Here is a 14,793-nt window from a genome sequence, read left to right as displayed (position 1 = left end):
TCATCTCGGGCCTACAGAAAAGAGTAGTATTCACAAGGATGATTTTGATGTTTGTGGTGATTTTTTTTTGCTTTAGTTTTATTTTGTTGTAAAGCACCCTCAAGAATGCAATTCAGTAATTTGATGGTTTAGGGTTTGATTTCCGCTGGGACCAAAAATAAGACCCAACAGTCTCATTAACAGAAGATATTCGGAGCCTTGACTCCAGCCAGTGTGTGGTGGACACATCAACCCAGATGAACTGTTCATTGCCCTTCATTCACTGAACTTCAGTAAAATTGTATGAAGAAGTACAGCTGCAAACTAAAATAATCATTTGCATCAAGCACTCACCAAAAGGGCTAAAGCAATAATAAAGAGAAAAATACCAATTTCCCTTCAGTTAAGTGTGCAAGACATTGGGATGTGCTGGCAGGAAAACAGATTGCATTGCAGAAGAAATAAATGTGGCATTCCCCCTGATGTGTTGGGCTTAGAGGAGGGCCATGGGGAATTATGCAGTTAGGAGACAGTTCCAGGAAAGATGAAAATAGATTAAATACATAACAATTTTCAGAAAAAAAATTCTGATTTGTATTGAAAATGGAATATTGTGTAACAGAGCACAACTGTTGTGGGTCCTATTTGTTTAAAAATCGTGTGTCGGAAATAACAAAGTCTATTTGCACATGTTGCTATGGTGACAGATTAATGTCATTGTGACTATCTGCCTCTGCCTAATCAGATAATCTAATATAAGTGGTTTTAATTATTCTCACGCTACAGGCATAACTACTTTTTTGTTTCAAAATTTGGGGGTTTGCCACCCTGGAATACAAGTAATTCAAAGATGCTGTCAGTAGATATCTACTGAAGTAGAGAAGCAGTTTTATATTCTCATTTTCTGTTATTGTTCCTATTTTTATATCTGTACTCAGGTCATCAGTGAGTAATATTAATCTCCTTAATCTTCTGACAGAGAAAGAACTTTTTAATATATTGTTGCTTTAGAGGGTTGATTTGCCAACTTTTCTCCAGTTTGATTGCATTATTCCTCAATGTGGCATCAGTCAGAGGATGAGAAAAAGGCAAAGGCATTCCATTTACAAAGAAGCCCATTTCAGATGCCACAGAGAGCACTGGATCAGTTGATAACAGTTTAAAGACTTCCCCGTTCTGCCAAGGATAGATTCTTAGTCTGATTTTTTTCTGTGACTCTGGCAGGCCTTCACACTCCCTCATAACAAAATATCTAAAATGCAGGGATATCATTCTCCAGAGACAACTGATCCCATACAAACAAGGTATTCATCCTGAATTCCCTTGACTTCTCTTTATTACTTACTTCTCTGTGAACAAATCTCTCTTGGAAGGGAAAGCCTCACTGGACTCTTTGTAGCTGTTTTTTTTTCTATATTTTATACTGCTCTGTTTATGCTGATGCTTGCAGTGAGAGCAGGAAGATGTGGTGGTGCTAGCAAGGATGTAGAATATCTCTGTGCATGCTTTTACATACCTTTTTAGATTAATTTCATTACAAACAGACATTTCTCAGAGACACTTCAGAGCAGACTACCTCTCCTCCACTTATATTGGTTCATAGCAGATCTAAGCATTTTCTAATTCTCTTGCTTAAAAAATAAAAAAAGCCTTTCTAAAACCTAATGATCAGTCTAACACTGCTAAGATTATTTGAGGAAGGGGCAAGCCAGCCTGCCTGTCTAAGCAAGTAGAGTTCTATTTTTCTATTAAAAAACATGATGTATCCACAAATCAATCTCTCTCATGGATTCATTGAGATAATGCTCTTTCCTATGTTGTCTTTAGGAAGTGGAGCCTGGGAAATTGAGGATGAAGAGTGTGATTCTTTCTGTTCTCTTGAATAGTTCAAAAAGGTCAAGTTTGGTTGCTGAAATTCTGTATATAGTAGGCTTAGATTGGGTTTTGTTATCTTCATCCAAACATGATGCTTGTCCTTTGGGTTATGTGTCTAGTAAGTGCAGTGCTGGAACCAAGCAACAAAGAACTGTCTTCATTCTGGTTTCAAGTGTCATATTAAAGAACTACACTGGGAGAGAATTTGGTGAAGTATTGCAAATAATAAAAAAGCAATTAAGTACCAATAAGAAATATACCTTGATGTTGAGATCTTCCTAGAAACAGCCTGATGTAACACAATATAAAGTTCCTTTGCCTTTGCTCTGAAAGGCAGCTTGATGATTGTCTGCAGAAGTATATCTGTAGCATTTTAATTTTTGAATAGTGTTTCCTTTATCAATCTAGCCAGATCATATGTGGAATCTCTGTTAACCATAAATTACAGAGAATGCAAAGTAAAAGCTTTCAAATTTAGGAGATTTCCAGAATAAAGTTTACTTGTTCATCTTAAATCCAGCTGTTCTGGACAAATAGTTGCAAGGTAATTTATTTCATTTTTCTTCAATTATTAAAGGTGTATGGTTTTTTGGTACACTGTTGAAAATTTCAGTGAACACAGAGTAATTGGCATTCTTGCGGGCTTTTCTTATGTTGCTTGTTGTGGTAGAATCAGGTTATGTTGCGTGTGTTAATTAGGCATCTGTAAGATGAGTGCTGATTATGTCATTTATACATGCAAACACTTTTTGTTAGCAGTCTTGTCTTTTGGAACAAAACTTAATTTCTATTGGGAAAATTCTTAGATTTTTTTCCCAAAGACTATCCCAAAAGTCCAACCTGGTATAGAGAGCTGGGATAGAATTTTTCCCCCTGAGCTTGTTAGCATGATAAAACCAAAGCATGGCTTAGATCAGGTCTTTTATAAGCAGAACATTAAGGCATTGTTGTAGATAAGATACATACTGGCTCTGCTTACAGTAAGGCATTGTTCATTCCATTAACCATTGATCCAAAGTGATAGTGGTTGTCCACAGAATGTCATAATCACATTGCCCTCAAATCTGTGAGTAAATCTGAGAAGGGTGAGGATATCCAACTATTATGTTTGCTATGGATTACCAGTTTTTTAGGGATATTGGTGGAACTTCTTTTGGAGCTTTTTTTTTCCCCTTTTCCTCTCCATACCAGGAAAATTGACTGAAGGAGAGATGGACAGCATAGTCAAGACTGTTGCTGTTGATGAAATCAGTAGACTTCAAAAGTAGCTTTCAGTAAAACTCGTCAACTTCACCTATTAAAAATTGCTGCTGTGTCTTCAGAGGATGTTGAAAGATTTCTTTTCTTTGTAACTGTTTCCTGAAGGGAGTAGTGCAGCTCTACTTTTCACCTCCATGCATTCAACTCCCTGCCTGCTGATCAGGTGGGATTGACTATGTAGCTGGATGAAATGTTACTCTATACCACTAGCACCAGCAACTCTAGTTTCCTGGGAAACAAGTGCCTTCATTAGTGCTAAGACTGTATTGTAGGCAACAAACTATTCTTACTGCTAGTGAGTAAGCATTCCTTATTACATAAAAATAGAGCCCTGCAATTTGGGAGAAATTATCACACAATGAATTACCAAAATTATGGATAATTTGCAGTGTGAGAGCTTTTATATTCTGCATGGGTGAAGTAAATGCAGAAAAACCACATTTGTGAAGGGGAAGAAAAAATACCACAGCTCTGTAATACTTGTAAGTATGATACAGAGGAATAAAAATTAATAAAAACAATCTGTGACCTGCAGCTATTCTGGGTATTTGAGCTACTGTTCCATTTCAAATGCTTATAATAGTTTATGAATTCAAAGATATATGTTTGGGTTTTTTTTATTTTCTGTTACAGATCTGGAGTCCTTACAAGCAGCCTGACTGCACAGGGGACCTGGACGGTAGAATTGAGGATGATTCACGTTGCCTCTACACTCATGAAGAGTACATCAGTCTTGTGTTGAACAGTGGTAGTGGTTTGTCCCATGATTATGCCAACCAATCAGTCCAGGAAGATCCACGGATGATGGCCTTCTTTGACTCTCTGGTGCGCCGGGAGATCGAGGGCTGGAGTTCTGATTCAGACAGCGACCTCAGCGAGAGCACAATTCTGCAGCTCCATGCGGGAGTGAGTGAACGCTCCGCTTACAGCGAGTCCGAGTCCTCCACCTCTCTGCATCACTCCCCACCACACGTGGCTGAAGAGTCTGAAGAAACTGCCTATAACTTACGGGCCTTAAGATCAACTGCATCCCCCTCAGCCAGAGAAGACGTGGCTTCCCGTCAGCAGAGGCTCTCTGCACTGAGAAAGTATCAGGACAAACGTCTCCTGGCCCTTTCCAATGAGTCTGACTCTGATGACAATACCTGTGAGGCAGAACTAGATACAGACCTTTTCCCACGGCCACCATCTCCGAGCCCTGAGGAGAATGAATCCAGCAGCTCCAGCAGCAGCAGCAGTACAGAAGATGAAGAGGAGCTGAACGAAAGACGCACGTCGATGAGGCAACGCAATGCACTGAGGCGCCGACAAAAGGTGCAAAAGGAGGAAAGGACTAGCACTAACACGGAGAGTGTAACCCCTTACATAGGTGAGGACATATATGATTACCCCCAGATCAAAGTAGATGATCTTTCTTCCTCTCCAGCTTCTTCACCAGAAAGGAATTCAGCCAACAAAGAAGTTCTTAAAGAAAGGACGTCCCCTTGTTCAGACAGTGAATCGGTGGAGAGAAAGATTTACAAAGCTTACAAATGGCTCCATTATTCTTACATATCATATTCAGCTAGTAAAGATGGTGAATCCTCCAGAGGAGATGGAGAAAGTGATGAAGGGAAACCAGGAACTAGTGGAAGGCACAGTGCAACACGCTTGCTAACCAAGGAAGATGCTAGGAACTCAAGTTCAGTAGTTCCTCAGAGTTCCTCAGCTCTTTCTGCTGAAAACCACAAGAGAGAAAATTTAAAAGAATGTGGTGAAATAGAAAATTCTAGTAATGGTCAAGCTCATGAATGTGACAATCAGTGGCGGATGGAGGGTCAAGAAAACACATCAGAAGACACGAGCAGTGGAGGTGTAGAGCATTCTTTTGAGACTAAAAAGCTCAATGGTAAAGCTAACTGCAAAGGGCTAAATAGCTGTACCGAAGAACCTTGCATTCAGACCACAGGACTTGTGGAACAGAAAAATAGTCAGAACTGTCAACCAGCACCAAGCCATCATTCACTGGTCCCTCCATTCTCTGCTGTTGCCATCTGTAGCATGTCAGGTCACTGCTCCAGAAACCAGACTGATGGCAGTGAGGAGAGGAGCTTAGACCCCTCCTGTGTTAACCACAATAATGGCCACTTGCATCTTCACCCTTCATGCTTCAACAACGGACAGAGTTTTGGAGAGCAGGAGTCTGTGACGCAAGGACTACAGGTGCACTCAAATGCTGATAATGGCAACCTTGTACAGGTGGGTGTGACCTTGCACAGAGACTGCTGCCTGTCTGAAATGGACTCCAACAGCTACAATGTGAGCACAAGAGAGGATACTGCTGACCTGCATCCTGCGGGCAGTGAGAGCACTCCATCTCTTGGAGGACTGAAAAGACACAGAGCGGAGTTGGAAGATGCAGATTCAGAGAGTTCATCCTTAGAAAAGAAGTTAAAAACATGATAAATGCAAATGTCTGTCGTAGTGTGCACTCTCAGAAAGAAAAGGAAAAAGAAAGTATTAAAGGCACATAGAGCTTGGGTCTGAAACATTGCGTTTGATTCTCCATTCCATTCTTCAGTGGGTCTGTTTTAGATTGCCAGTGGTTCATGCTGTATAAAAATCCAACTTGCTCCTTAATGAGACTGAGTCTAGTGTACCCATACAAGGTTCTGTTTAAAGTAAATCCTTATTAAGATGGTTGACTGAATAATTCGTGTGTGAACATGTGTCATTTGTTCAGCCAGCCAACCAGGATAACTCCTTTAAAGTCTAATTGTTCTTCTGAAGAGGAAGTTTTCCATATTGACACTACATATTGCAGGCGGAAGAATGGTGGAATTAGATCAAATTGCTGGTAGGTCACACAATTAGGGTGTGTTTCTTATTGAGGAAAACAGAGAAGAAGTGTTTCTGGGCCCTTTATTCTGCTTCAGAAAGTAAAGAAATGCAACCGTTAGGGAGGATATTTTCAGAACTGGATGGTATCTTCAGAGATGATACTTCATAAAGCACTTACTTCTGATACAGTTCAGTGACATTTTTTTTATGCCAACAGAAAAGCTATAGGAAATGAGCCTCTTTCCAAAATCAACTTTAGACTGTTCCCATGGTGACATTCAATTCTGTGGGCTTTTTTAAAGAAAAGAGCTGAATAACACAGTGTCATCACTATATAGAAGTATGACTGTTGGCAAGAGGCAGGTATTATGCTGTAGACCTCATTCTAACCAAGGGCTTTTAAAAATCAGGCATTGAAACATACCTTTCTGTGATCTTAACACAAAGACATTCTTCTTCCTCATCATCGTTATTATTAAGAATATGGTTCTGGGTGTTGGAATATATCTTGGTTCTTCCCACCCTTCCACCATGTTCTTACTTTTGGGAAGCAGTAAGCAAAACAGAAAATAGCTGAAGTATGGATAATGTAACTGATTCATGTTCACAGCAACATTTGGTAAAGTCTGAAAAATGCTTTTTTAGCAGTTTTTGCCACCCAAAACAGGTTGGGGTTGCAGATTGGGGTTGGTTTTCTACCACTGCTAATATTTGAAACTGGATATGGGTAGATGTATTCAGCAGAGTTCTGCATATAAGGGAGAGCTTCAGAGAACCATCCCCACATGTGGGGAGCCTGGGTCTTCAAGTCTGGCAATCAGAACTTGAACAAGAGAACAGCTCTTCCTGCCAAGAACTGGTGTACTCTGTGGTGGACAGAGAAGTTTCTTGCCAGGGCACTGTTGAATGGAGTATCTGGTGAGTCATCTCAATTCTGGCATGCTGGAATTGGTGGAATTACGCTTGCTTCCCTAGCAACAAGTTAAGAGTAGTCACTGTGTGAAGGGAAAACAAACCATCTATACAGGACACAAAAACTACATCTATGTGCAACAGAAGAAGAGGCTTCTTTGGACCCCAGTCACTTTCAAAGGCTTTCAAGCCCAGTGCTGAGGATGGTTTAGTTTATTTTAAGGAATTGGAAATGTTTGCTTTCAATACAGTAGCAGTACATTGCTGTAGAGCAGTGGCCTCAGAATAATTATTTCATATCCACAACTCTCGTAGGTACCTTAGGAAAGTAGGAAAAAGCCCTGTTAAAACATGATGAAAGTGAAGGAGCACTTCACAAGAGATGCTGTGAGGGATATGTGTGGGAGGGAGAGTGAAGAACATGACCTGAAATATTGTCTTACAACTATTGTAAGTAGTCTGTCACAGGCTGTCTGCCCACACTGGGTCTGCTTTTCTAGGTGAGAAAGGCAAAGGGATGTTTGCAAACACAGGCAAAAGTGGCAATAAGAGCAAGCTCTGATACATTGTTACCTTATTGAAAAAATTGTTCTGTACTTACTATATTGTACATCCCTGCAATCAAGATCACTATAGGAGTGTTTTCATAAGTTGTACAAACATCTTACTGCAAATAATGGGGCTTAGCAAGATCTTGGTGTTGCCAAGTCAAAACTTTATTATGTTTTAAAAGTTCTTTACATTTGAAAATTTTCTCATCCCTCACTTCTAGTGAAGGAGGATCTCTACTCTTCTTTGACATGGTTGTCTTTTCCTGGTGTCCTCCCAAATGCCTGGTGGTCTCGCTTTCTGTTTCTTTTGTTTGTTCTAAAAAGCAGAATAAAAGCTCCCAGATTTGGTGTTCCAGAATCACAGAATGGGTAAGGTTGGAAGAGACCACTGGAGGTCATCTAATCCAACCTCCCTGTTCCTGTACAGGCTCTGGTCTTAAAGGATTGCTGTAGTTTCCCCATAGACAACCTCCCATGCTGTCTGCATTCTTGTTATTTCTAGTTTCTGTCAGGCAGGAGGAGGAAGGCAAGCTGCAATCTTTGCCTTTTGTTCACAGGAAATTTCAGTGCACACAAGAACTGCAGCTTCTGAAGCAGTGCATTCACCTCCTCACGTAAATAAACATTATCAGCATTAGGCAGTTCCATTATGTGGTAAAGAGCCCCAAAAAAGCAAGCCAGGAGGCAGCAGCATGTCCCTTCCAGGGAGCCAGCACTGAGAAGAGGTGCTCTGTGCAGGTTGCTTCACTCTCTCATTGATCCTGTGTATTTGCTCTCCACCCCCACACTGGGTTGCTCATCCTGCTGTGTGCCCACAGTTTCCATCTGAGTTTTGCTGTGTACTTGCACTTGTCACTCCCTACTTCTGAGGAAAGAGTAAACTGTTGGGTGGAAAATCTTACTAATTTATCGGAAGAGATTTTACCTTCACTAATAATCTGCCATGTACTTAAACCCAAAAAGGTTGTGTAAATATTGAACTACCCTGTTAGTCACTATTTGCTTACCATGCAGCTTGTTATGGCAGGAAATTTGCAAGGCCGCCTTATACAGTTCATGTCCAGAGAACCTTACCAGTGGGGAAGAAAAACCCTCCCTTACATCTCCCCAGAACATGTTAGACAGAGAAGTACTGATTTTTAAACCAAGTTCTTTCTTATATTTCTACAAGGTCACAGACTGTATTTGCTTACTTCAGCTCTCTCTATTTAAAGCTGACTCTTCCTCTGAAGAGCAAGCAGGAGGCTTGTCTGGCCTGGGGTATTAGCTGCTTGTAGAGATGCAGGAGGATATGAGACCTATCAACCAAAGTTCATCTGAGGTTTTTCCAGCTCTCCAGTGAACATTTTACCAAAGCTGGTGAGTCTTCTCCAAGGTGAGTGGCTCAATGGAGATGACACTTTGCTGTTTAGAAGCAGCTTTCACAGACTGAGCATGAGCAGAAAGACACAGTTGCCTGGAGAAGGCAAGAGCTCAGGTTTTTACCAGTTGCTTGCAGGAAATTCTGAAATCCAGCCTGTTTCAACTGGAGTAATTAATGGGAAGGACAATTTATTTCAGAACCTTTTCTCCAAAATTTGCAGTGGATTTTTTCCTGCTAAGTTTCATAATAGAATAAGTGACTGAAACACGATCCTAATCTCTGCTTATAACCTATGTCGCTTCATAGCTGGGAAGTTACTATTCCTCCAACATATATAGCAGATAAATGTGGTTAGGTTCTCTTCTGAGGTCTTGTACTTGCCTGCATTGTCACATCCTTGTGGTCTCTTGCTCACTGTGGCCATCACAAGCTGATGTGGCCTGATATTACTGAAGTCTTGGGCTGCTTTCATTTGCAGTTAATATATTTTGCTGTTTGTGGAAGAGAGCAAGACCAGACTGTTGTTATTACCCCACTGAGTTAAAATGCTCTGTATTACTGAGTTTTCATCTGTGTTTTACAGGCACTGGTACTGGCAGAGGTACCCTGTACACCTGATGCTTTCTCTCATTTTCAGCCACTCAGATTATCTGTGTGTCTTTGTCAGACCTGGGAAGCTCAGGGCTGTGCTGCAGGATCTTGAGAGTACCAGAGAAATGCAAATAGCTGCAACAGCTGAATTACTATGTGCACATGCACATGCTTCTTCAGGAATTCTTCAATAAACTAATCCTAGCACATCATTTATAAAACACATCAGCACACTCCTGCAGCTGTGTCAGGAAGCACTAATTAGCCCAGCTAATGCTCTGCTCTTATGAGCAAGAACTCTGTTTCAAACATCTGAGAAAATGGCAATTCTCTAGGGGAAAAAAAAAAAAAAAGAGAAAATAAAACCACCACCACCACCCCTCTCTCAGTAGAAAACCCACACCAACATCCCACTGGTTACAGGAGGCTCCAAGTTTGCCAAAGTTTTCTTCAGTGGTTGTGCTGATCAAAAGCAAAGAAATCCCAGATGTCAGTGTGCTCTGTGATCAGAGGAAATAATTTGAATTTGGTGTTTCTACTTCACCTGATTAAAGTCAAGGACTTGAACTTGGGCTTCCTACCTTTCACTTGAGCATCCAAAGCATCAGCCTACTGCATTATTCAGGATGGGGTTTGTTCCTCTTTTGTCTGAAATGCAAAGGGAAAAGGAAATAGAAACAGTTCCTTCCATAGTTCCTGAGTTCCAACACACATGCACCTGGAGCAGAGCCTTGAGCCCAGCCCTGCTGGTTTATGGTTTGGTGAGAAAATGCTGGAGGACCTTTTCTCCTTTCTCCACCTTGTGTGGTCTCTGTTCCAGAGAGCAGATGGAGATGCTGACACAGCTCTGTGTTTACCATTGTCTTGAATGTGGGAGAATGGTCCTTTCCAAAGTGGGTGGTGTGGGTATGATTTTTTAAAATATTATTATTTTGTTGCAGACACATAATACCTACCTCCTGAGTTGACTGGCCAAGTCAGTGAGCTATTTGTTCTGGGATGTGGCTGGCAAGCTCAGCTTTTCTGTCTCGGGAATATTTTCCCATTAAGTTCTAGTCCTGCCTGGTCTCACCAGCAGCTCTGGCATTGCTTTGCAGATGTAGGTTGGCACTGTTGCAGCTTTCAGAGCTGATCAGAGTTGTGCCTTTGCTGAAGCTGCTGTTTGCACTTTGGCTGCTTGGAGCTATGTGGTGCAGATGAGTAAAAATGCTCCTATAAACACCAAAAAATGCCTGTATTGGAACTTTTGAAGAGCGAGCAGGTCCATTGCAGATGGACGATGCCCCTGCCTATGTCCAGCACTTCTGTGATTGGATGGTACAGGAGTTACAGGTTTCCAGGTGTAATGTAGTCCCAGGACTGTATTTTACTTCACAAACCACAGCTACTTATTAGCAGCATTAACAGCTCCTAGGTACCTCCAGGGCTCACCTTCTGGCCATTCCTAAATGGTCAAACCACATGATCTTTAGGAAGGTCCTATGTGTCAGTGTCCTGCTTCCAGAACAAAGGCTGAAACAAAAGTTGCTTCAAGGAAAGCCTAATGCATATTTTCAAAGAGCTTTGGCTTTAGTTCAGCATTTGAGGTTAAGTACTCATGAGATACATTTTGAACTCTTTAAAATTTGGCTGTGTGGCAGAAAAGGAAACAGCATTCAGAGCTTCAGAACCAAATTCTGTCAGGAAATAGGAAAGGAGTTGAAATGAATTTAAAAACAAACAAGCCCCTCATGCCCAATTAGATTTTGAATAGAAGTTCGTTGCCTGCTTCAAAGAGTGACTTCTAAAAGCCTGAGCAATGAGTTGACAGAATTGACTTCTCACTCTTGAGCTTGACAGCTCAGACCCACTGATCTGAAGAAGGCAGAAAGCCACGGCCAGGCCTCACATCGCTCTCCTGATGGGCCTGCCACACGTTGTTACCCAGTCAGGGTCCCTCTGCCATGGGCAGCCAGCGTGGCTGTCAGCAGCAAGGCTGCCCCAGGCTCTGCCCAGCTGATTCTGTCTTGTTTTAACAGCAGCTGTCTGGTTTAGATTCATATTGTCTGGGATGTGCTGAAGAAAACCCAAAGTGCTTTCCTCTAAGGACCTTAGTTGATGTCTGCCTTTGGCTCTTGGAGGGAAGGTCTGGGGCTATGTTTCAAGATGATCTTTATGCAGCCTATTAAAAGGAGGAAAATAAATGTATCCTTGCAGGAGGAACAGAGGAGTACAAGACATGAGCCTCCTCTGACTTACTCTTTCCCTTCCTGAGATTTCTACATTTCCTCCAGGAGTCTTGAACATTTTTCTCATCTCTAGAACCTGGAGAGACTTCCAGTGTTGGGTAGCTAGAAAGCAAAAAGTGAAACTTCATAGCTCTGCTTCAGTGACACTTCCAGTATATTATGGCCAGACCTGGCATTTCCTGGCTAGGAATTATATCCTTGAATTTTGGAATTATATCCTACAATTTTCTCCAAAGCATGAACCAAGTCTGTTTCCCACATATCCAAGCTTTGGAGGGAGAGAAAGGAAAGATGTCTAAGCTCCAACAGTCTTGGAATTAAAGGATGTACATGTTTAAAGCTGGTTATGAGCCCCCTATTCCCAAAGTTTCTATTACACACACACACCCCAACTCTGCAGTGCACTTATGTGCATGCAGGGATAACAGCAGAAGTTCTCCATCTCCTTTAATTCAGGGGCTGAGGGTGCTTCAGTCTGTCCGACAGGGCAGATCTCTAGTCTTTCCATAAATAAGCTTTTTTTAGCTCATACATGTTTCTGATGATGTGGAAGATTTATTTTTGATCTGGGAAAGTCTGTAGCAATGTTTTGAATTCCTGAATGGCTGACTGAATGATAATCTATCTGAGGAACACTGGAAGCAATTTGCAGCCTTAGATGGAGATTTTTATTTACTTACACATACTTTTAAAGTCAAAACTTTTGCAGTTCGTCATCCAACACAAGGGCTCTTCACCTTTCATCTCCCCTCTGTTTTCCAGCTTTCTCCTTCCCTCCACTAATAACCTCCACTAATGATACAGATGCAAAAGGTACAGATCATTTGTGACCCATCTGCCCAACAGTTAATGAACCTGCTGGGACAGTAGACCATCTTGCTAGAGACACACAAATAGCAGCAGACAGCAGGAAAAATGGCTCATTAATCTATGCTCTGAAGTTGAAAATCTGCAAAAACATGGGGAGGTCTCAGTCTAAGTGACACATCTTGAGGTCTCCTACGGCTAGGCCTGAAATACCTTTGATGTTTCTCCAATTTTATGCTATAGTCTCCAAAGCCAGTGTTTGTTTCCAGCCCAAGGGTAAGCCTACTCTAATCTTACTCTTGCCAGATGAAAATTATTTCAGAACTTAGTGTATTGCTTAGCTGATTACATTTCTGAAGTTTAAACCAAATTAAATACTCAGCTGATCATACTATACAATTATACTGCCTAAAGGGAAGGATTTAATTTGTCTACAGCTGGGAAACAAAAAACCAACCCAAGCAAGCAAACAAAAAATCCCCAAATATTTTAAACTATAAACTCTGAGTAAGAAGGAAGCTGATGGTTGCATAAGCAACTGAGATCTGCTAGTATGAAACTGCTGCAGAGGGGAAACCTCCAGGACAGAGGCAGGCAGTCCTGTGCTGCTATGTGAACCAGTTCAACTTCCAAAGCCCATGGAAAGCTGATGAGTTTGTACTTGTTGACTCAAAAGGAAAGCCCCAAAAGGAGCAGCAGGAGTGTTTGGTGGTAGCCAGGCTCAAAGAGGGGTGCTGTGACTCCTCCTGTCATCAGTGGCTAGTGAGGGAGCTCTTAGAATCACAGCATGGTTTGGGCTGGAAGGGACCTTAAAGATCATCTCATTCCAACCCCCTTGCCATGGCCTGGAACACCTTCCACCAGACCAGGCTGCTCAAACCCCCATCTAACCTGGCCTTGAACATCTCCTGGGATGGGACATCCACAAATTCTCTGGGCAACCTGCTCCAGTGCCTTACTACCCTCACAGTAAAGAATTTCTTCCTAATATCTAATCCCAACCTACCTTCCTTCAGTTGAAAGCCATTACCCCTTGTCCTATCACTACATACCCTTGTAAAAAGTCCCTCTCCACATTTCCTGTAGCCACATTTCCCTTTAGTTTCTGGAAAGCTGCAATAAGATCTCCTCAGAGACTTCTCCAGACCAAACAACCCTAACTCTGAGAGTTTCATCCTTTCCTCATAGGAGAGGTTCTCCATGCCTCTGATCATCTTCATGGTGCTCCTCTGGACTCACTCCAGCAGGCTGAGTCCTTATGCTCAGAACCCCAGAGCTGGATGCAGCACTACAGGTGGGGTCTCACCAGAGCAGGGTTGGGGGCGAGAATCCCCTTCCTCACCCTGCTGGCCACAGTACCTGGTAACTCTTCCACAAAAGCATTGCCTCATGAAGGAGTGATTCAGTGGGAAATGAGGGGCAGGGAGTTACCAGGACTTCAGTTCTCTCCCTCAGCAATTCCACTTGTTATGGCATCTTTGCTTGTGATATCAGGATGTGAAGAGCTCATTTCACTACTGCTGATAGCAGCATGTAATGGAGCAGCTGTAGCTTCCTTCCATCCAGCCCTGACTTTAAATGGTTTTAGGATGTTCCCCTGGAAAGTCCAAATACCACACTGAGACAGTTGGGTACTGGTGATCTGCAAATGAACTTGGGTTCAGGGGCAGTAAATGCACTAATGAAGCAGGTATTTACAATTAGCAAACAGTGAAATGGGGAAGTTCACTGCAATAACTATGAATTAGAAATGAGGAAATATGGGGAAGCAATGAGGGAAACAAACATCCTAAGGAGGAAAAAAAAAAAAGAAGTACAGGGCAAGTAAGAATGTTTGGTCAAATTCAGATCAGAAGGAACCTGCTGTTTTCCCAAGAGCTGAAAGTGCAGTTTGTCTGCAGTAGCACAGGATGGGCAGGACCCTGAGGTGAGCCACCCTGCCCCAAGGAAGCCAGTGAGCAGCTATGGCTCCTGTTCCTTCAAACCAACAGGAATTGACAGTTTGCACTTGGGAGTTTTCAGCTAACCAAACAGAGACACCTCTGAACTGCTAATATAGTGGGGGGGGGGGGGGGGGGGGGGTGGTATTAACAAGACTTGCTGCTCAGGAAAGATCTGGGGGTCTGGGAAGCAGCCATGGAAACAGGATGACCTAATTCCAGTCCCACTGGCTTGCTTTCAGTGCCAACAGAATGAAGATTTGACATGAGGCAAGTGCTAAAAGAGAAGCAAGAAAATATCATCATGGCTAATTAAATAGTGCAAACTGATAGGGAATGGTATAGGAAATGGGTTCTGTTGACTAAGCATATTTTCAAGCTCAGCTAATAAATGTAGAAATTGCAATAATACTTGGGCTACTGGAGAGGTGTTTTCAGTGTCCTAGGGCCCAAGCATTTTCTGTTAA

The 14,793-nt window shown here is 42.1% G+C and overlaps 1 protein-coding gene across 3 annotated transcripts in view; it reads left to right on the top strand.

Moving 5' to 3' along the window:
• The window catches only part of DCAF5 (DDB1 and CUL4 associated factor 5), a 67,197-nt gene extending 61,391 nt beyond the window's left edge, over nucleotides 1-5,806 (top strand). For all 3 annotated transcript variants that reach the window (XM_071427135.1, XM_071427136.1, XM_071427137.1), the window contains exon 9: nucleotides 3,748-5,806. In XM_071427135.1, the coding sequence (XP_071283236.1) occupies nucleotides 3,748-5,556 (1,809 nt within the window). In that variant the 3' untranslated portion in view covers nucleotides 5,557-5,806. The remainder of the gene's footprint in view (nucleotides 1-3,747) is intronic.
• Nucleotides 5,807-14,793: the final 8,987 nt, after the last annotated feature.

This window comes from Agelaius tricolor, unplaced genomic scaffold, assembly GCF_023055355.1.
Source record: "Agelaius tricolor isolate 1412-34295 unplaced genomic scaffold, bAgeTri1.0.p SCAF_5, whole genome shotgun sequence".
Classification (NCBI taxonomy): domain Eukaryota; kingdom Metazoa; phylum Chordata; class Aves; order Passeriformes; family Icteridae; genus Agelaius; species Agelaius tricolor.
The sequence above is the reverse complement of the archived record's forward strand: the minus strand, read 5'-3'. Positions and strand labels throughout refer to the sequence as shown.